We start from the raw sequence: 20,578 nt of genomic DNA on the forward strand, positions 1-20,578 counted from the left end.
AAACTTTTTTTTTTGGATACCATGTTATTTATAGTACCCCATAAACTACTCTGAAGTGGAGTGATAGGACTTGTGAGTTACTCTTCAGAAGAATTCTGACACACAAAACCAAGTTATAACAGATAGAGTTTGGAGTCGGAACAAAATTAGAGGGGAAGGAGAGATGGAAGTTTTGAGGTGATGGATTTAATTAGGATGCAAACTCATTAAAACTTTCATCAGTAATGTGGAATGGGCATTGGAGGGAGTTCTAGGGATAAAATATTGAAAAGGGCATTTAAATGGGCATAAGTGGAAATACAACTTGCAGTTAATGTGATATCACAAAACACTTGACTAAAGACTTTCAAAGTTGCTGATTCTGCATCAGATTTCCTCTTATGTACATGATGCAGAGCGGGTTGCAGTTGACATGCAGTTTTGATTCTGCATGTTCTGGGAATAATTGTAGATAGCCCCTGACCACTGAATATATAGAATGGAAGGATGGCCTATAAATCCTTTTTAAAGTTAAGTCAGGAGAGGTCATTGCTATAGAAATAGTACCAATAGTAAATATGAAGGAATACACAAAGTAGTTAAACACTCAGCCAGTTGTGGGATTTTTTTCTGGTTGAGGTTCAGTTTGCAACTTCTGACATGCCCAATCTTTTGTACTGCTGCTTAGAAAGTGCAGAAGGGTAGCTATGCAGTCCCAGCAAAAGCACGCCTGTACCTTAAGCCAAGAGGCCGTGCTCAACTATGGAAACTTGTGGCTACAGCAGAATGGAGGTGGTGCAGTGGGGTAGGAGAGCTGAAAATAATGCCAATATATTTCACATCTGGCATCGAGGTGTAGTTTGGTCAGAATTGAGTATACACTAAATACATTCCATCTGGTAAAAACCACCATAGCCACTAGAGGGGCATGAAAAATTGTGCCGGGATTTTTAGACTATCCAAGTACTATCTGAAACCAAAGGGGCACATTGGTTGCCAGATGTGAAATAAATTGGTAATACCGTATTTTTCGCCCTATAGGATGCACTTTTTCCCCTCCAAAAATGAAGGGGAAATAAGTGTGCGTCCTATGGGGCGAATGCAGGCTTTTGCTGAAGCCTGGAGAGCGAGAGCGGTCGGTGTGCACTGACCTCTCCCTCTCCAGGCTTCAGGAAGCTATCTGCAAGCCTTGGGAGCCCAGCGGGAACTCCCGCTGGGCTCCCAAGGCTTGCGGATAGCAGCCTGTTCTGGGGTCGGGGGAAGCTCGGGCTTCCCTTGCCCCAGCCCCGCGCCTGGGGAAAATTTTTTTTCCCCCTTTATTTCACCCCCCTCCAAAAAAACTAGGTGCGCCCTATGGGCCGGTGCGCCCTATAGAGTGAAAAATGCGGTATATTCAGCTCTTCTACCCCACTAGCAGACCCTGATCTACATAAGGGCTACTACAACTGCAGGTTTGCTATTTTAAATACAACAAAGAGGATAGCAGAATTGGAAACGTTCTAGCTAAATCTCTTCCGTTATGCGTTACCTCTCATCCTGATGCAGGAGAGGATCCAGAAAAGAAATTTCTTTCCCTCGCTTCCCTTTGAAATGAGAAAATAGGCCGCTGCAATGGGTAAACCGGTCCGCTAAAGTAGAAGCAGCCGTGACTCCCTGCCCGTGCCCTCCCCGAACTGCAGAATGGGAGATCCCGTAGGCGGGCCTCCCTTTTCTGTCGGAAAGCGGAGCGGCCAATAGAAAGGGGTCGGCGAAAAGGATTGCCGCGCCAGCCATCCGGCGGAACTTTGAGCACTTCCGCCCTCAAGCAAGATGGCGCTGCCTCCTTCCGGGTAGGTGAGCGGCCGCAACAAAGGTAGCGTCATCACTCCACGCGACCTGAAGTGGTGGCGGCGGCGGCAGCAGAAGCAGGATGCTGAGCCGCCTGCAGGAGCTGCGCAAGGAGGAGGAGACGCTGCTGCGGGTCAAGGCGGCACTGCACGATCAGCTCAACCGGCTCAAGGTCCGCGGGGGGGGGGGCGGTTTGAAAGAATAGGGGGGAGAGGCTTTCTGGGCCCGTCTCTATGGATGGGGTGGGGAAGGGGGTTCATTTGCATATGCAATTTAGGCCGTTGGGTGTGTGCGTCTGCAGGTGCACGTGTGCACGCGTTCCCTCAACCCGTGTTTGAGTTGCGCTTGGTGCAAACGTCTGGCGAGTGCAGCCCGTCAGCAGGGGTGAAGGGACGTGCTGTCAGCGAGCTCATGGCGGTGGGTTTTTTGACCCCCCCCCCCATGCAAAATGAGGCTTATTTGGGGACCACGGCTGTGGGTTTGCAGGCAGAACCCAGGCTTTGGTTGCAACGGGTCAGCGCCGTGGTAGAGGATCTGCCTTGCAGCGTCCTTTATTACCCTTGGGTGCAGCCCATCAGGTCCCGGAAATTTAATGTAGCTAGGTGTTCCCTTAACACCTCTTTTCCTATCTTGAGCTGCAGCTCCCTCCTTAACAATGCTCATTTGGTTATCACCAGGTTAGGCACTGCTTTCCTTTTGGGTGGAAAATATATTAGATTTTATTATGCATCTTACTGGAATTATTTCAGGTCCGGGGTGGGGAATATGTAGTCCTCCCAGATGTTGGATGTCCCCATTAGCCCCAGCCATTGTGGCCGATGGTCAGGGATGGTGTGAGGTGAAGGCTGATGTCAGCTGGAAGGTTGCAGTTCTCCATCCCTAGGCTAGACAGTATAGTACTGAGCTGGAGAGGCCCAGCGCCTGGTTCTATATAAGGCAGCCTCCTATGTCACAGAGGATCCCATGCTTGAGAAAGTTGCCGTCTACACAACTGGAGGGCACCAAATTGGCATATGCTGGGTTAGGTGGAGGTTCTTGGGCTAACATAGGAGGGCTCTTTATTTGTTTTTATATGGGTCCATTTTATGTTCCTGGATGTTCTCATTTGCCTCTGCAACATGCATGTGTTTATGCAAATAAGGGAATATCCACACCATACATTTCAGGTACATGGCTTCCCCCAAAGAATCATGGGAATTTACAGAGCTACAATTCCTAGTGCCCTTAAAATATAGTTCCCAAGATTATTTGGGAGAAGTCATGTGCTTGAAATGTACAGTGTGGATGTGACTTAAGAATCAAACCTTTTCCTTCCTCTTCTCTTCTCCTCAGCTGTTTTCACAATAGTAGGCCTCTATTTTTCCCTCATTTCAATAGAGCCCTTAGGCCTGCCTTCTCCTCAGCTCTTGTGCACTATCCATCCTCTTCCTGCAACAATTCCTTTTTGTCATACTCAAGAGTAGACCCATTGAAATGAATGAACTTGAGTTCCTTAGGTTCACTGATTTCTGTGGATCTATTTTGTGTACAGCTCACATTGAATGTCACTCATTCTCTCTCCCACCTGAAGCTCACTCTTCAAAGAAAATTCCCATATTGCTCAATATGACTTGCTAGGCAATATTGGCATTTGAATGGGTCCTATCCAACATTACACCTGTTCACAGCAGACCTCACTTAGCCTGACTCAACTGGAGATCACCCAATATGAAAAAATAACAGCCATATCAGAAACCTGTATTGGCATACATAATAATTTAGACATTTACATGTTTATATCCTGTCTTTCAGTCTCTCAAAGAGCCCCAAGAGGGCAGGGGGTGGGGGAAGAAAGAAAAACAGTAATATTCATCTTGAAGCTCCCCCAAAGAAGAAATCCTATAAGAAAGTTGCTGTAAATTAGGCAGCCTTGCTCCTTACAGTAACCAACCTAACATCAAAAGATAGGAGGAACTTGGATCACAGCTTCCCTCAAAGCTCTGAACACACAGCTTTGTGTGCGTAGCCCAGGAAGCTTTGACTCTCCAGATGTTCCTGGGGAGGGAGGGCCATAGCTTTGTGGTAGAATTCTGCATTCAGGTTCAATCCCCAGTATCTCCAGGTAGGACTGAGAGAGACTCCTGGCTATTGGCCATGCTAGCCAGGGCTGATGGGAGTTGTAGTCCAACAGCAGCTGGAGGGCTACAGGTTTCCCCAAACCTGGTGTAGTCTTTTAAGCCCCTTGAGCTTTTCCTCGATCTTCCAAAGAAAGGTCAGATGAAGAGTGCTTATTCAAAGGTGCAATTTCTCCATAGACCAAGCAGTTTGCTTCCTCTTCTGCAACCTCTATCTATAAAAGGGCTCGGCCAGTGTTGCACCAGAGGGGTTGTTTGCAGTGTTTTGCTTTAAATGCCACAAGGTTTTGGGAGCATTAGTACAGCTTTCAGCTGGGTGCTAAGGCTCTGGTTTGGAGAAGGGAAAAAACAACAACAACAAAACACACACACACACACACGGCAGTGTTATAAATAGAAAGCTAGGGAATGCACTTTCCGGAAGAGATTAGAGCTTAAGCTTCCTGGCATGTGCAGAGTGCTAGATGCTATGCTGATGCTTGCTCGCCATTGTTTTGGCACCGACAGAGCTGGCTTCATTCCATGTGCCTGTTAAGTGTGCCTCGCAAGCATGGAATTCAGCTTTCTTTTAAAAGTAATTATTTTTAAACACTACAATTCTACGGCCCTAAATTTCTAATCCTTGTGATGTGGTAATTTTGTAAATCTGGGCAATGCTGTCTCCACATCCATCCCTGTGGACCTTTTAAAAAAAATAAATGAAACTCGAATGCTTTTGAAGTGGGAATCTTAATTTTGTTTACAGCTACCTGTCTTCCTGTTATCTCAGTTCGTTCCTGTTCGAGCTCTTTCTCCTCCACCTGCTGTAATCCACTACTTCTGTTCTTCATTCTAACATGTCAACATGACTTTATATTCAAAAGAGCAGGACTAACTAATTCTGTGCACCTGAATATGTTTGCTGTAAGCTGCTTCTTGTTCTGCTGTTTCTTGACAATCCTGCCTTCTAGTGAATCCAGCCAAGTTGCTTTTTATTGGGGTGGGGAATTGCGTAATTTACCCACAGGGAAATGGGCTGTAGCTCACTGGTAGAACATCTGCTTTGCATGCAGAAGGTTCCAGGTACAGCTGGGAAAGACTCCTTACCTGAAATTCTGGAGAGCCGCTGCCATTCCGTGTAGGCAATACTGAGGTAGGTGGACCAATGATCTGACTTGGTGTAAGGCAGCTTTTTACACTCCCGAGAGCTTAGAGGATTTGAATTTTGGTGTTCATAGAATATCATAGATTTGTAGAGTTGGAAGGGACCACGAGGGCCATCTAGTTCAACCCCCTGCAATGCAGGAATCTTTTGGCTAATGTGTGGTTTGAACCCACAACCCTGAGTTTAGGAGTCTCATGCTCTACCGACTGAGCTATGTCACCAGCATCATGCTATTTTCCCCTGACATTGGGTGGTGAACGAGAACAGACTTTGCCATCCTGGTGCCCTCCAGATGTTTTGGACTCCCAACTTCTATTGGTGCCAGCTGGAGAGAGCACCAGATTGCCGAAGGGTGAACTTATCAGTTTTAATATTTTGGCTGTGCTGCTTTAACTGTTCTTTAAAACGTTTCTAGGTGGAAGAGTTGGCCCTTCAGTCCATGATCAGCGCCAGGGAAGGAAAAATGACCGTACCTCCCGACACCGAGATGGAGGAACATCAGAATGTAAGTTCCCGCTCCCCGCTGTTCTCTTTTGGGAGGAAGGCAGTGTCAGGTTGCCAAGAGAGACAACTGGCCCTGATCGAATGCTGGTGAGGAGGTGCAACATACCATCCGCTAATCCTTTTAGTGTTTATTTCCCCCTGCCTGGAAAGGAGGCTGCCTCCTGTGCCAAAATGGATTTGAGCCAGCTGAATGGTCCCCGTAGCATTGCTGACACGCTAAGAGTGGGGGGTGGGGATGGCACCAGGAGAGAGGCAGGAAAAACATGTCATTTTCTTTAAAGAACTGTCCCTTTTCAGTTTCTGCCATCCCCTGGCCACCCCAGGGAGTCAAAGGTAGTCATTGCTGCCACACAAAACAAGTGTGGAACGAGAGTTTTGTGGCACCAGTGTCTGTTCCATAAATCGAAACAGCCAAGCAGGAACCTATGAGCTTTGGCAACCCTGCAAGTAAACTGGAAAGATGTATTTGGGGGTGTTTATGCATGTTGTTGCATCTCTCAAATAGAAGGGCGCTTCTGGTTTGTGTTCTTTGTCCCAAAGTAACTGGGTTTTTTATTTTATGCATGCTCACGGGACAGATGGACAACGAAGCTGCTATCAATCAAACTAAATTGCAGTTGCAAATGCATGTCAGTGAAGAGGAAGAGGAGGAGGAGGAAGAGGAGGAGGAATCCGATTCATGAAGTGGAGCAGCAGCCTGACAGCCTTTTCCTCCCAAACTCAGGAACCTCCCTGTCCACCACCATTCAAGCAATTTAGTTCATTGGACTTTGCTTGGTGCTACAGAGACCAAACAGTATTCACAAGTGCATCTGGGTTTCCCAAAGGCTTCCAGAGGTGGTGATGAACTGTGGTGGGTGTTGGGAGAATGCAGTGTTGATGCATCACTATGTAGCATGATACCTTTTAAACACAAACACACTCTTTGAGCCAAGTAGCATTTGGGAAAAGTCCAACACGCAACTCCTCCCAAAGCAATAATCTACCCTTGGCAGCACCTGCTGCTGGTGAAAATAAGATGAAAAAGCATCAAGTCTAAGCCAATGGCACTATCCAACCTCAAATACTACAAACGGAAACGGTACTTTGGGACTTTTCTTGCATGTAGCATTTGCTGTGGCATTCACAAAAAGCAACAATTTCCTTTGATTCCAACCCATGGTATGAAACTTTGAACATTTTATGTATTGTCTACAAGTAATAATGGGGAACATTTTGAGACAGGAACTTTTACTTCTGAAGTGGGCACATGGAACGGTGTTCCCTTCAGCAAAAGTCAGCGGATCATATTTGTGTACAAAATAGAGAGGAGTCTGTTGATCGTCCTAAAATCAGGGGTTTCTTGCCTTGAATGAGGTGCCCAAGTATCCCTCCCCCTTACTGCTTAGTTTAGCTACCACAGGCTTGATTGCAACAAGCCCATCTTCTGGAGTGTGTCTAAAATACCTTGGGCTTCTACCTAAGGGTTTTTAAGATAGGTCCTGCTGGAAACAAGTGCTGTACTTGTGATCAAGGGTGCTGAGTGCCTGCAGTGGCTGCTGGTCCTCAGAGCTGAAGTGCTTCTCTTTCTAGCCTCCCTTAGCTCTGTGCTGCTATGGCAGAAGAAGCTGATTCTTCCTACCTGTCAACCCAGCAGTGCTGCTTCCTCTTAGGGAAGTGAAGCTGGTTGTGCTCCTGGATGTTTTTCTTCTAAGTCCTTTTCAGCCCCAGGTGCTTTCCCCTGCTCTTCCTCTTCCCAGGTGCAGGCAAAAAAGTGGGCTTAGGCAAGACCAGTGAGGGGCCTGAGGGGTTTTGGTTCTCTGTTTCATGTGTCTGTGATCCAGTGTCAGGATTTCACATGTGCTGGTTTACGGTGTAATAGCTGAACATCACCCAAGGGAGTGGGGCTAAACCCAGATGTATGACCATACAGATGTGTGCAAATAGCTGGGGGGGGGGGGTCTCCTTATCTGTCACAGGCTTTGAGGTGGAGTGAACAACTGCAAGCAGCACATATACTCCCAACTAATAGTCGGGTGAGTGGGTGTGTAGCTTTATAAATTGCCCCACTCTCCCCGCTTGCAATTGCTAGTCACTGGCATGCACGGATACTGGGAGTTGTAATATATTACCATTGTGGCTGATAAGACATTGATAGCCTTATCCTACATGAATTTGTCTAATCCTCTTTTCAAGCCACCCAAGTCAGTGGTGATTGCTACATCTTGCGGTAGTGAATTCTATCGCTTAGCTATGTGCTGAAGAGGTTAGCTTGATGTGCCACGAGGAAGAATGGAAGGAAATCTACAAATTGAATGCGTGACAATGTGCCCAGGAGGAGGAGGGTATGCAGATCTCAAAGGGCAGCATTGGAGTAGCAAACCTCTCCTCCCCCGCCCTTTGCCCAAACGCCTTGAATCCGTCTTGATACCAACGAACCACAACTAATAACCCACTCCCTGAAGTAATTTCATGACATTTATTAGTGTAAGATGAAACACCTGAAATAATAAAAATGATTAAAAGAATTTTCAAACACTTAAGTATGCACAATTTGTCATATCAAACATCAGCTGACCTAGAAGGGAAACCATTCTGATGTGTATTATTATTATCATCATCATTTATTACTCATTCTTCAAAAAGTCTTTGATTCTGGCTGAGAGAAATGGTTCTTTCATCACCTGTTCTCAAAAAACAGATACAGGCAGCCCCCCCATTTACACGGGGGTTATGTTCCGAGGCACCGTGCGCATCAGTGAAATTGCGCATAATCGAAACTGAAAAAGCCCACAAACACCGTTCTGCCCTTTTTAAATGATGTTTCAGTGGTGTCTTTAGGACATTTCCAGGTCACTTCCAGGTTTGGTCTCACACATACTGAATGTGCATAAATGGGCAGCTGCCTGTACCAAATTAACCGGAAGGGGACAGATGTATACCACTAAGCAAATCCCAAACATATGCAACAAGACACTTAAAAATAAATAGAAGTGCCAACAGATTTCTATGTGTTGACCTGGGGGAGGGTGGCGGCAGTCTACGGCACGGGGTCCTACTCACATTTACCAAGAGTCTGTTATACAAACCAAAATATCAGAGCCATTATTCATAACTTCAATCTCAGATTAGCAGCAGCAAAGACATGCTTCAGGGGAGGCTGGACTTGGGGCATCTCTGAACTGTTCTGCCCGCAACACTGGCTAAGCAAGGCTTGGGGGAAAGTACCACCAAAGTCACAAAAGGCTCACGGTCAAAACAACCCAGCAGAGGTGAGAAGGAAGCAGCTCCAGCAGGATTTCCTACTTGTTGAAAGGATATCCCAACATCCAGTGCCAAATTTGCCATATCGCTATCACTTAAAGCATCACATGTTTGGTCAGTTAACAAATAAGGAATCAAACACAACAGCTGTTAATTTAGAACCCTAAAGAGGAAATAAAAGAGACGGGGAGTGGGGGGGAGAATTTGGCACATGCTAAAATTAGGGAGACACTTTTAAAGGGGAAGTTTATGGGCTGGGGAATAGACTTCTTTTTTAGTAGACAGAAGCTCTGAGAAACAGGACCAAAACAGCTTTAAACAGTTGGAACAGGAAGTAGCTTGGAACACAAATCCACCAGGCGCCATTCCAGTTTGCTTTCAGTGGGTCTTGCAGGGGGAAGTCCTGGTCAGACTCCACTTGGAATGAAGGTGGCGCGGGAAGAGCAGGAGCAGAAGGAATCGGCCGCAGGAGCTCTTGGTGTGTTGTTTGCCCTGGAGACTCCAAATTCAGACTCCTCCCACATGGGTCGGGGTGCTAGGCTGGTTAAGGCCTATGGTGGCACACAGCCAGCCTGCAAAATCCACTTCCTCGGCTTCTGATCTCTTTATGAATGTGTGGACCTAGAGGATGCAAAAGGGGGGGGGGGTTACAACAAAGAAAGCCCAACTTTGAGGCTTCCATGGGGGTTGTTACATAATTAGCATGGAGCAGATTAAGGCAGCAAAATGTATTTTCATTGCACGGGTAGAGGCCAGAGGGGACTCTTTTTATACCAGCTTCCCTAAGACCGTGACTTTTATCCAGCCTCCAGATATCAAAAGCTGGCAGAAGGCATCTTGGAAAGCCCCAGAATACTGTTAGCAGAGAAAGGAGTTTCCACTCACCACCAGCTGCTTCAGATCTGCCCTCTCTGCTGGATTCTTGACCAAGCTGCATAAAAGGAAAGAGTGTCATACTCCTCTTGCCACTTCAATACACTCTGCATCGCAGAACGGACAATGCCAATCATTGCTAACCATTTGGCCGGCTTTAGATGGTGATACGGCACCGAATGACAACTCTTGTGTGGCTCCTGAATATTTCAACAGGGCTTGTGCAAGAGAACTTCACCCTGGCTTGTGCTGTGGGCTGAATCTGGGGTGGGGAACTGGATCCTGACCAGTGGAGCAGATCTTTCACACACCCACAGGCCAGGCTTGACAACTGGGAGTCAAATGACCTGTTTTTGCCACACTGCTGGAAACCAAACCGTGAGGGGAAAGAAGTATGTACAGCATTTCCCTTCTGCCGACAATCAGCTGACTGCTAGCGCTAGGTTCTGTGTGCAGCTCTACCCAAGCAGCAACAATCAGCTGATAGCCAGCGCTTGGGAAACATGGCGCAAAGTGCTTTGCAGCCACAGCTGAATACAGGCATTGCCTAAGTCCTTTTTGTCCATGCCCTGCCTTTACTGGTCCAAAAGCTGATGTCATATACGGTGGCAGGGGGGTATGGTTTGGCAAAAATGGCCTCATGGGTCAAATGTGGGTGGGTCTTGGGAGGGCCTCATTAGGCCTACAGCCAGAGGTTCCCCACCCATGTTAAATTAAGGGGAAAGAGGACTGGCATTTGGGAGACCCAGAAGCATTTTGACCCCGTCTGCTTAGGATCCTTTCCAAAAAGCAAAGCCATACTTTTTATTTACTAGTGTACTCAAAACAGACTTTGAAAAACACACTTAAAAAACATTTCCTCTGAAAATAAGCTGCTCAAGAACTGAACTCACCACTTGTTCACAAAGTCCTGGAATTCTGGACTGAAGACTCCACTGGGAAGCTTTGGAGGAGGCTGGGGGGGGGGGATGTGGCAAAGAGATGAAAGCAAAAAAGAATAAACATTGCAACAGTGTAACTCCTGAAACTTGCAGTTTATTTAATGGTTCTTTAGGAAGGCATAAAAAGGATGCAATTGAGTTGAAGGGGTTTTAAGCACTCTCTTGACAAATAAGGCATTCACATGTGACATCAGAGAAAGGTCCAAGCGGCATCTTGCATGGTGTGAAGGGGCTGACAGAATCAGTTTGTTCAAAACTTCACCCACATACAAACATTAGCTGCCTTTTGAGACCGGAAGCACAGATTTAGTGTTGGCAGGCAAACAGGGGTGGGGGTGTTTTTTGGGGGCCGTGTAGACATGTTGACAATGTCAAAGGATATGATCATGGCAGCAAGTGTCTAAAAGACAGGGTTTTAGTTTTAAATTGAACACCAGAGCACATTTGTGAGTCACCAAAAGAAGTGCATAAAAGCTTTGTGTGCATCATGCAATGTGTACAGTGACTCCAAGCCCCAGAGTCTCAGGGCTGGAAATCAGGGCTCTGAAAGGGGGAATAAAACACTGATCCGAATGCAGTGGTGCTTTTGCATGACAAGGTATTAAAATAAGCAAGGGCAATGTACAGCCCTCTCGCATTTGCAATCCCTGGGATGGTCTCTCTTGGATGCTGCATCCTGTTTCAGTATCTTGCAGCCCTTGCTTTGTTTCAGGCTCACCAAATGATCGTGGGTCCGAAAGTGCAATCTTTTAGGCTCCACATGACTCGAGCGTGTTAGGCTTGGGATTGGCACCCTCCCTTCTTCCCCAGGGGAAATGGAAGAGCACCACAACTGGAGGAGGATGGAGGATCAGGTGAGAGCCTTCCTGCAAAGGGTTCCCTCTGGGCCCCCAAATTGGCACAGATTGCAGGGAAGAAGCCCCCGCAAGCAGCTTGTCTCACTTGAGTTAGCTGGATTCTAAAGCAGGGGTGGGGAAACCTGTTCAGCCAGAGGGCCACATTCACTTCTGGGCAATCTCCTGAGGGCCACATTAGAGTGAAGGGCAGGGCAAAAGTGGGCAGAGCAACAGATGTGGAGTTTGGCCAGGTATGGGCAGGCAAGCGAGAAGCATAATTGGAGTTCAAGGACACATCCCAGCAGGGCAAGAACACCCAGCATGTGAAGTAGAGCCCAGATATGAGTGGGGCCTATGGCCTGGAGAGTTCCAAGGGCCAGATAGAATGGCTTGGGGACCACATTTGGCCCCTGAGCCTGACCTTCCCCCCCTCTTGTCCTAACATGTTGCTTGAACTGTGCACAGTGCAGGGGAGTTTGCACCCACCCCACCCACATCCAGGGTGAGGCAAGCTACCTTTACATTTTGAAGGATCCATATGCTGGAATGGGGTGAAGTCTAAACCCTCCTTACAGCACATTTCCTCCTTGCAAAACTCACCAAAACGCAAAATACAGAGTGATAGCAGCTGGCTTACCTCATTGACAATATAGTCTAGGAGTTCAAATATAGCCATTGGTGGTCTGCTGTCTGAGCCATAAGCTAAAAAGTCACAACAGAGGTTGGAAGTTAATGACACAACTCATTTCTCATTCTTACTTTTTGTTGTTGTTCCTACCTTTTCTAGTAAGTTCTGTTACCCCAAAGCCATCTCTAAATGGTGGTTTTCAAATGCTCACATGAAGTCCAGATATTCACATGCTTACAAAATGACCACTGAGGTTTTGTTATTCATTGCTGCTTTATTTCTTTAAAAACAACAACAACAACAATGCTGTCTGGCAGAAACATTTGGCAGTAGCTAGGTACCTCATTTGCTTAATTCAGCCTTCTCCAACCTTATGCCTTGCAGCTTTTCTGGAACTACAACTCCTATCAACCCAAGCCAGCATTTGCTGGCTGAGGACAATGGGTGTTATAGCCCAAAACAGCTGGAGGGCACCAGGTTGGAGAAGGCTGCTTTAGTTACAGTGAGCCCCTTGTGAAAATGGGAAGCGGTCAGGAAAGAGGTTCAGTCAATAATCTGAAAATAACCATGTCTGCAGAAGCAGCTCTGAATTGAAAAAAGTCTTCCAAGCGCCTCATTTTGTCATAATTACTCTTGTGGAGAAGTTTGTGCAGTTTTTGCAGCCTCAATTTATTTATTTATGTCTATTTACCTAACAAGGTTTATATACAGCTTGGACAACTAAAACCAGCTTAACATGAAGCAATGCAAAATACTGACTTAAAAAATACTGATAAAAACCCAGCGTTAAGAACAAGCAGGCATAAAATTTATCTAAGTAAATAGATAAAACACTTTTAAAATAAAAAAATATACATACATAATAATGGGTAGGTTTGCCTTAAAAGGGGGGGCAGGCGCTGAAAATAATAAGGCACCGAGCTAGGAAGCTGCAGGATGACGGGTTGCTGAACCACCATCCAGCCGAAGAAAATTATTCCCCAAAGGTGTATTCAATTCGCCATCGCATAAATGGCTACTTTATAAATGAGTCTCAACTCCTACCCTGAGGAGAATATAATTACACTTTGGGGGAGGGCCATAGCTCAGTGGTAGAGCATTTGCCTTGCATGCAGAAGGTCCCAGGTTCAATCCCAAATAGCAGCTCCAGGCAGGACTGGGAAGTGTCCCCACCTGCAAACCCAGAGAGCCACTGCCAGTCAGTGTAGACTGAGTTAGCTGGACCCATTGTCTGATGCAGTATAAGCAGTTTCCTTTATTCCTAGGTATATTGTCTTCATCAACCCCAAGAAGGCCTCTGTACAGAGACCAGCTCTGGGACGGCATCATACGTCTTCGCTGACATGGTCCTCCTCCCTGTGTTAAACTGGACAACCTACACCATGGGCACGAAGAGGGCAAGTTTGCTACAGAAAGCAGGATTTTGGGTTCAGAGAGGAAAAGGCAGCATAAATGACACCGACTTGCTGACCACAAGACTGCCGCATTGTGAAGTCTCCTATTGCCTTTGTAGAGCTTTCCCTATAGGCAGCAGAACCTTGGAATTTGGGTGGGTTTAGGCAGATTTCCAGGCCCTGGGCACAGAATGCATCAGCCGATACAGTGGTACCTCTAGTTGCGGACATGATCCGTTCCGGGGTGCCGTTTGCACCCCGAAAAGTCCGCAACTAGAGCAGCGCTTCTGCACAAGCGCGGAGTGCTATAGAGCACTTCTGCGCGTGCAGCGATTGCAACCCGAAAAGTCACAACTTGGAGCAAACGCAACAAGATTTATGACTATTATCTTACCGCTCATTGGCCGGTTGGGTGTTCTTTGCCTTGGGGATGCCTCAGAGACAGGCGAGTCGCCCCCTATGGGGCAACCGAACATGAGTTCCAGCTCCTTCGAATCAGGTGGGGGGATCGGATACCGGCCGATGGCCATCTCGACCAGGGAGAGTCCCATGCTCCAGATGTCTGACTGGACCGAATAGTGAGTCCCTTGTAGTCTTTCTGGCTACATGCACAAAAAACCCACAAAAGATAGAACAGAAATAAATCTAAAAGCCTGAGACAGCAGAAATTTGCAATGTAAAAGAGAGCAAACCCCTGGCGAGTGTGGCGAAGAAAACAAAATGGAGGAAGGCGTTTTAATTCTGCTTAGTCAGGCTGGCCCCTTTTCTTTTGCTTTCCTTTCCCCTACAGCAGGAGAATTTGGAAGCCTGTGGGACCTTCAGAAGCCTTCAAGAATGCTGCACTGCTGAAGCCTTCATAAATATCAAAGAGAACTGCCAATTTTTAGCTGTAGTTCGTGCTGCTCAGCCTGCGATCTGTTGTTAAGCCTCTATGCCACAGGAAATTACGTGGCGCTCAACTTGAAATGACCACGGCTCCTCCACTAGCCCTCTCTGAAGCTCATCCTGGGAATAACACCAACCACAAGTAATGGGAGAGGCAAGTCAGGTCCGGCTCTGAGGAAAGGGTCAAGTTCCTTAATCTCCTGCCCCAACTGCATCTGAAGTTCATGAGCCACAAAATCCTGGCAAGGTTTGATTCTAGCAACGTCTGTCGTAACTGCATCCCTTTCCAGCAATGCAAATAGCACACACGTAATTCTGTGGCAGGTACACAACCGCAAAGCACACCAACGGGCAACTGTCACACATGGTAAAAAGCACACCACATGAGGACATGGAAGCGCTCTCAGCACATGGCCATTTTGTCCTGAGTAAACTGGACCATCACAGTTTCATCATCATCATCGTTGTCTGTACTTACGGACATGTAGGACCTTGTGCCCACAAAGGAGTTAGCCATTGAATCTATCAGCTGTCCACTGACACCAAAATCACAAAGCTTGATCTCCCCTCTAGAGTTTACCAAAATGTTGGATGGCTTAACATCTGGGAGGGGAAAAAAAAAAGATGAATGGACGATATTTTAATTACTTGTTTTCATTCAGGCATTTCTGCCTTGCTTTTTTAATCTCTGGTGCTCAGTATGTATTAAAATGAAATGAGAGGGTGGTTCAAAAACAGATCATGAAAGTAACAAACCAAAAAGTGAAAGGGAGACATGCTTCCTTAATGCAGTCCTTTCCTTTTTATAGCGCAACAGAAAAAATTAATAATAATTCCTTCGGTAGGCCTTCTATTTACCTCATGACATACAGGAGACAAGGTACTTTGACCTTCCACACCAGCCGTCCCCAACCGGGTGCCCTCCAAATGTTTTGGACAACAATTCCTGTCAGCCCTAACTCACATGACTATGCCAGCTGGGACCGTTGGGAGTTGTAGCCCAAGTCTTCTGGAGGGCACCAGGTTGGTGAAACACCAGCTGCGGTTGCAAGTTGTCCAATTCAGAGTTCAATGGCTTGTCCAATTCAGAGTTCACTCGCATTCCATTCCAGGGGCCGCATGCCAGTGGTGGGCAGGGCCAGAAGCAACAGTGGGCGAGGCAACCAATGACATTTTACCTTTGTACTGTAGTTTCATTTCTACATGCACTCACAACACCCATCTCATCCTTCATCCAGACAAGCAAGAGGCATCATCACATTTCAAGGGCACTTTCCAGTCAGGCAAAAAGAGGGCCAAGTGTCTCGGGGGCAGTTCCAAGGGCTGGATAGAGAGCCCTGAAGCCCCCCATTTGGCTGGCAGGTCTGAGTTTTCCCTTCCCTGATTTACATGGTTAGGAGTTTTGCTACCGACCAAGAACGTTCCTGGGGTGGTGCAAGCTGATCTGGTCCAAGCATATCCCAAACTCAGTCCAATTACGCAGTAAAGGCTCCTTGTGGATTGCTCCAAGGATGACTGAACCCAAACAGCTTATTCATGTAAAGAAGAAACACGACTTTGAAAAGAGCATCCTGTGGCATTTTGCAGACCAACAGTCAGATCACAAAGGACTTGGCTTCTACAGAATTTTATCTGTTTATCTAAACTTGTACTGTCCAATCAGAGCTGGAGTGGCAGCAGAGAGGAAGATGCTTTCTCTGGTCCTGGGACTTGACAGCCTTTGTATGGGAGATCCCAAGGGCTGAGCAGAGGGGGTCTTCTGCAAACAATGCCAAGTGTTCCACACAAACACTACACACACACACACACACACACACACACACTCCCGGACTCTCTGCCCATGGCACCCCACTGACATAAGCATTTGCAAGCTACAGCTGCTTAAACAGATGGCACAGTCAGGACACAGAATACGTCCTCCAAAACGCCAGCCTCACTGCCTGTTCTCTGCCTGTCAACAGACTTCCTCTACTCATGAGGCTTCACATGTTTTCATTCCCTCCCAAACAGTTTCCCTGGATCAAAAGCAAGAATTCCCAGCTGAATTCCTACAGTCTTTTATCATGCAGGCATGCATGGGGGGACAAGGCTCTTTGATTTCACAACCCCAGAGTGGTGTTATGGGACAAAAGTCACAACCTCAGAATATCACTCAACTGGCGTTTGCAACCCTGTTGAGCCACACAGCTTCTCTCTTTCTCTCTGTCTAAGCTACCCCACAAGGATGCTGTGAAAGGACTAAGGGAGAGAAATTATGTATGCTTGCCTAAGGTCTTTGGAGGAAAGGTGGAATTAAAAAACAGGGTTGTATTCAACCAGATGGGCGGGATATAAATAATAAAAGTATTGATAATATCATAAGTCACTAGATGAGTAGAATGACTTCCTTGAGTTCAATGTAACTCCTGTCTCTCTTCTTTCTGGGTGCTCCCCAACTCTGTTCTGGGGGTTCCTCCAACCCTCTGGGGCAGATTTGGGGTGGCGCAGGGAGAGGGAGAAGTTCTGTTGCACTTTTGGAAGCCGTTCCACACATACAACGATTCTGCTGGATTCAACGAACAATAAAGCAGGGACTGTTTACATACCAACAGGCAGGTGGCGAGATTATGGTCAACCACCTCCCACTTCAAATTCAGTCTTGATCTACCTTTCAGCATACACAAAGCATCAAAAGTAGAAAAACTACACCCTGATCTACCTGGCATATGGATGGCTGAGTCAACAGTGGTAGTAAATAAATGTCAGATGGACTCTGGAAAACTTGGGTCCCCCCCACTGCACAAATAAGTGATAAAACTTTTGCAAAACACCAAGTTATGGGATGAAAAAGCAAAACTTGATTGTGCAAAGGGATCCAAAGCAAGAAGCTCTTCAAGCCATCATCTTTGGACAAAAATCAGAAAACATGGTGGCTGCTGGAGCCCATCGCTCATTGGACCTCTTCAGCCCACTTTGATCCACCACACTTTTCCAACAAAACCATAAGAACTGAAAGCAATCAATGAGTCTTTTGGTTTTGCAGAAATCAAGGCTCGCTGGAGAAAAACATGGTTGTCTGAACCAAGCCACCACCAGCTTACATATGCAGCCCTGCTTCCTTAAATAAAGGCTGTCTGTAACTAGGCAACTGAAAACTATTTATGAATGCTCAGGCACTGGAAGCGATTCTTTTCATCTTTTCTGCTGTAGGCGGAGGACACCACTGTAGAATAGAGCACTTATCCAGTCATTAGCAATGCATTAAGCCTTATGAAATAAGCAGGCATCTCTGCAATCAATTCTTCTGGTAAGGAGGAAAAATGGAGCAGCCGAAAAGTGGTGGAGGTTCAAGGAAGCAGCAGCAGCAGCAGCCTTTCACGATTTCTACTTGCAGGGTGGGGAAAGTCAAGGGCCCAGAGTTCCTTCCTCAGTTCTTCTTTTAAGAAATCTTACAGTGGATAAGAGAAAACATCAATGATGTTTCCAGTGGGTTAGCTGTGCTAAGTCTTTTGCATCTACTGGGCTTCTATGGTGGATGGGAAAACAGTAAACCTCCTGAGTCAAAGCCCATCTCTGTGGTATAGTTGCCACATAGGAACATCTATGTATGGTAAACCTATGTGGATATTCATACTCATTGAGTGGTGGGAGACTGGGATCACGCCAGCTCACCCTGATCCCTTTGGCGCACCACCAAACCTTTTAATCCTCAACTAATTTGCACATTTCAGCACAAAGGACTCCCGCCCTCATTGGACATCAATGTCTCATGCTACCGTTATCTAGTGCTGAGTAACACACTTCCAGGGAAGTGTAGTGCTCTCTCTCTCTCTCCCCCTCTCTCTCTCTCTCTGTGTGTGTGTGTTCTTCCGCTATGGCCTCACTCCCTGTGACACTGGATGGAAGGAGGAGTTTCCACATTCCTCCAGCACTTCCAACAGCCTCACCTGCCACCTGGAGTTCTGAGAGCCAGAACATCATTTGCCCAAGGAGCCCCTCAAGAAAGGGTACAGATGAAAACAGACCTGCATGTTTTGCACACCTTGGGTGATACTCAGAGCAGAAATCAGTAGATGTAAGTCCATTCGTTTCAGTGGATCTAATCAGAGTACTGACTGCACAGGCTATCGCTCCTTGAGTTCTCAGGGCACAGAAAGCTGATTTGCTCCCTGAAACATATAGGACTTATACAAACGGTAACTCTAACATGTGAAGCACAGATGAAGCCGGTGGTGGGGTGGGTGCCCAATATGGCTGGGCTGGCTTGGTCCATTCCCTTACTGTACAGGAAGTTGCTGTGTCAGCCTGCTTCATCATAATATTGCGGTTCTCCATGACACCACTGCATGTTCCTGCAGAGCTCTGGGACCAGAATGGAGACTTCCCACAATGGAGCAGTAGGGCCAAACCATCATGTGGGAAGACTTAAAAATTATACGACCTCTGAGCCAAGGAGATAAGTAGCTATACAACCTTTAGAAGTCATCTGAAGGCAGCCCTGTATAGGGAAGTTTTTAAATGTTTAATGTTTCATTACATTTTTATATATGTTGTAAGTTATATATATGTTGTAAGCTGCCCAGAGTTGCTGGGGAAATCCAGTCAGATGGGCAAGGTAAAAATATATTATTATTATTATTATTACTACTACTACTAATGGAATAGGTCATCCCTATTTTCATCGGATAAATGTTGGAGGGTATGATAGAATGTTTGATGTGTACAGCAGCTCTCACCCTTAGCTTTCAAAGGAATCTCAGGAAGCACCCAGCTGCAATCTCTTATCTCCACTGGTCTGGTCCGTCTTGAAGCTTTCATCTGAATGGTCATTACAGCCAAGAGAAGAGGCAGCCCTCTTGATCATGGTAGATCTTCACCGGTACAGTCTGCATCTACGCCCTCCCGGATAAAATATTTAGCACCTGCTTCTCCGAACCTCACGTCCCTGCATCTTGGCTGCCATAACAACCCAGTGCTTTACAGCTGCAGAAGGAGCCAGCTAAGAGCCTAAGTAAATGCAGTCAATTAGAGTAATGCAAGGGTACAGCGCTAGTTCTTTATCACTCCCTTGCCAGCACCAGGACCCAAAGGCTCTTCAGCATATTTAAGTCAGGATCTCCAGTCCTCTGCCGTGCCTTTCCCTTTGCGGGGGTGGGCAAGTCATTCCCCCTAAGGGAAGGGCCATAGTTTGTGGTAGAGAGTCTGCTTTGCATGCAGAAGGTCTCAAGTTTGATTCCCAGCACCTCCAAGTAGGACTGGAAAAGACTCCTGTCTGAAAGTCTAGAGCAGGGTTTCCCAAACTTGGGTCTGCAGCTGTTTTTGGACTATAAGACCCATCATGCCTAGCTAGCAGGACCAGAGGTCAAGAATGATGCAAACTGTAGTCCAAAACCAGCAGGAAACCCCCATCTAGAGAGTCACTGTCAGTCAGAGTGGATGATACTGAGCAAAATGGACCAATAGGCTGACTCTGAATTAGGCAGCTTCTAATGTTCACCATTTTGTTTTCATGTTAGGGGTGTCTGAGTGAAACACACCACACTTAGAAAATGTGAACTGCATTATCCTATATTCTAGGATATCAAAATGAGTGTCTTGCCCCTTATATTCATAACTGGGCTTTATAGGATACCATCTCACCAGAAGGTCCACGCAGTTCCATACAATGCAGGAATTGGACCTTTAATGGGGTGGCACCTCCCTTTTGAAACTCCCTCCCATTAAAAGGTAAAAAGGTAAAGGACCCCTGGATGGCTAAGTCCAGTCAAACTGGTTAAGTCCAGTTATTGTCTTTTCAGTGCCTACTGAAGACTTCCAGTGTCGACTGCTAGGAGCTTGTAGCCCAACAAAATCCAGAGGGCAACAGGTTGGCCAAGGCTGGGTTTCCTGCACCGTCAACCAGTGGTTGTAACAAGGTGAAAAGAAAACAGAATAAAAACCTACAAATTCCAGTTTCTTTGGGGGCAGAATGCACAGAATCACTCCCCCCCCGCCAGCTGGGTATGTGTCCTGCATGGGCAGCCTAATTCACAGGAAAGTGGTGAGGAATTGTACTTTCCTGCAGTGGCTCCCCGTCTGTGAAATGCTCTCCCCAGGGAGGCCCACCTTTAGGTGCCAGGTGAAAGCATTCAACTTCAGCCAGGCCTTTGGCTGACTGACATCCTGCATCCTTTTAAATGTGTTTGCGGGGAGATGGAAAGAAGAAGGAATCCCTACCAGAGAGGAATGGCA

The 20,578-nt window shown here is 46.6% G+C and overlaps 2 protein-coding genes across 2 annotated transcripts in view; one reads left to right on the top strand and one right to left on the bottom strand.

Moving 5' to 3' along the window:
- The first annotated feature begins 1,811 nt into the window (after positions 1-1,811).
- SNAPC5 (small nuclear RNA activating complex polypeptide 5) lies at positions 1,812-8,085 on the top strand. Its single transcript, XM_080982266.1, has 3 exons — positions 1,812-1,978; positions 5,480-5,569; positions 6,147-8,085. The coding sequence occupies exons 1-3, from the start codon at positions 1,889-1,891 to the stop codon at positions 6,249-6,251; spliced, it is 285 nt and encodes a 94-aa protein (XP_080838392.1). The 5' UTR covers positions 1,812-1,888; the 3' UTR covers positions 6,252-8,085.
- Positions 8,013-20,578, bottom strand: part of MAP2K1 (mitogen-activated protein kinase kinase 1) — a 38,977-nt gene continuing 26,411 nt past the window's right edge. The window contains exons 6-11 of the mRNA XM_080982202.1: positions 14,847-14,971; positions 13,878-14,085; positions 12,099-12,163; positions 10,578-10,639; positions 9,697-9,742; positions 8,013-9,432 (exon numbers count right to left, since the gene is read on the bottom strand). Coding sequence (XP_080838328.1) covers positions 9,319-9,432; positions 9,697-9,742; positions 10,578-10,639; positions 12,099-12,163; positions 13,878-14,085; positions 14,847-14,971 — 620 coding nt within the window. The 3' untranslated portion in view covers positions 8,013-9,318. The remainder of the gene's footprint in view (positions 9,433-9,696; positions 9,743-10,577; positions 10,640-12,098; positions 12,164-13,877; positions 14,086-14,846; positions 14,972-20,578) is intronic.

The sequence above is a fragment of the Podarcis pityusensis genome (genome assembly GCF_964106645.2).
Source record: "Podarcis pityusensis genome assembly, chromosome: 14".
Classification (NCBI taxonomy): domain Eukaryota; kingdom Metazoa; phylum Chordata; class Lepidosauria; order Squamata; family Lacertidae; genus Podarcis; species Podarcis pityusensis.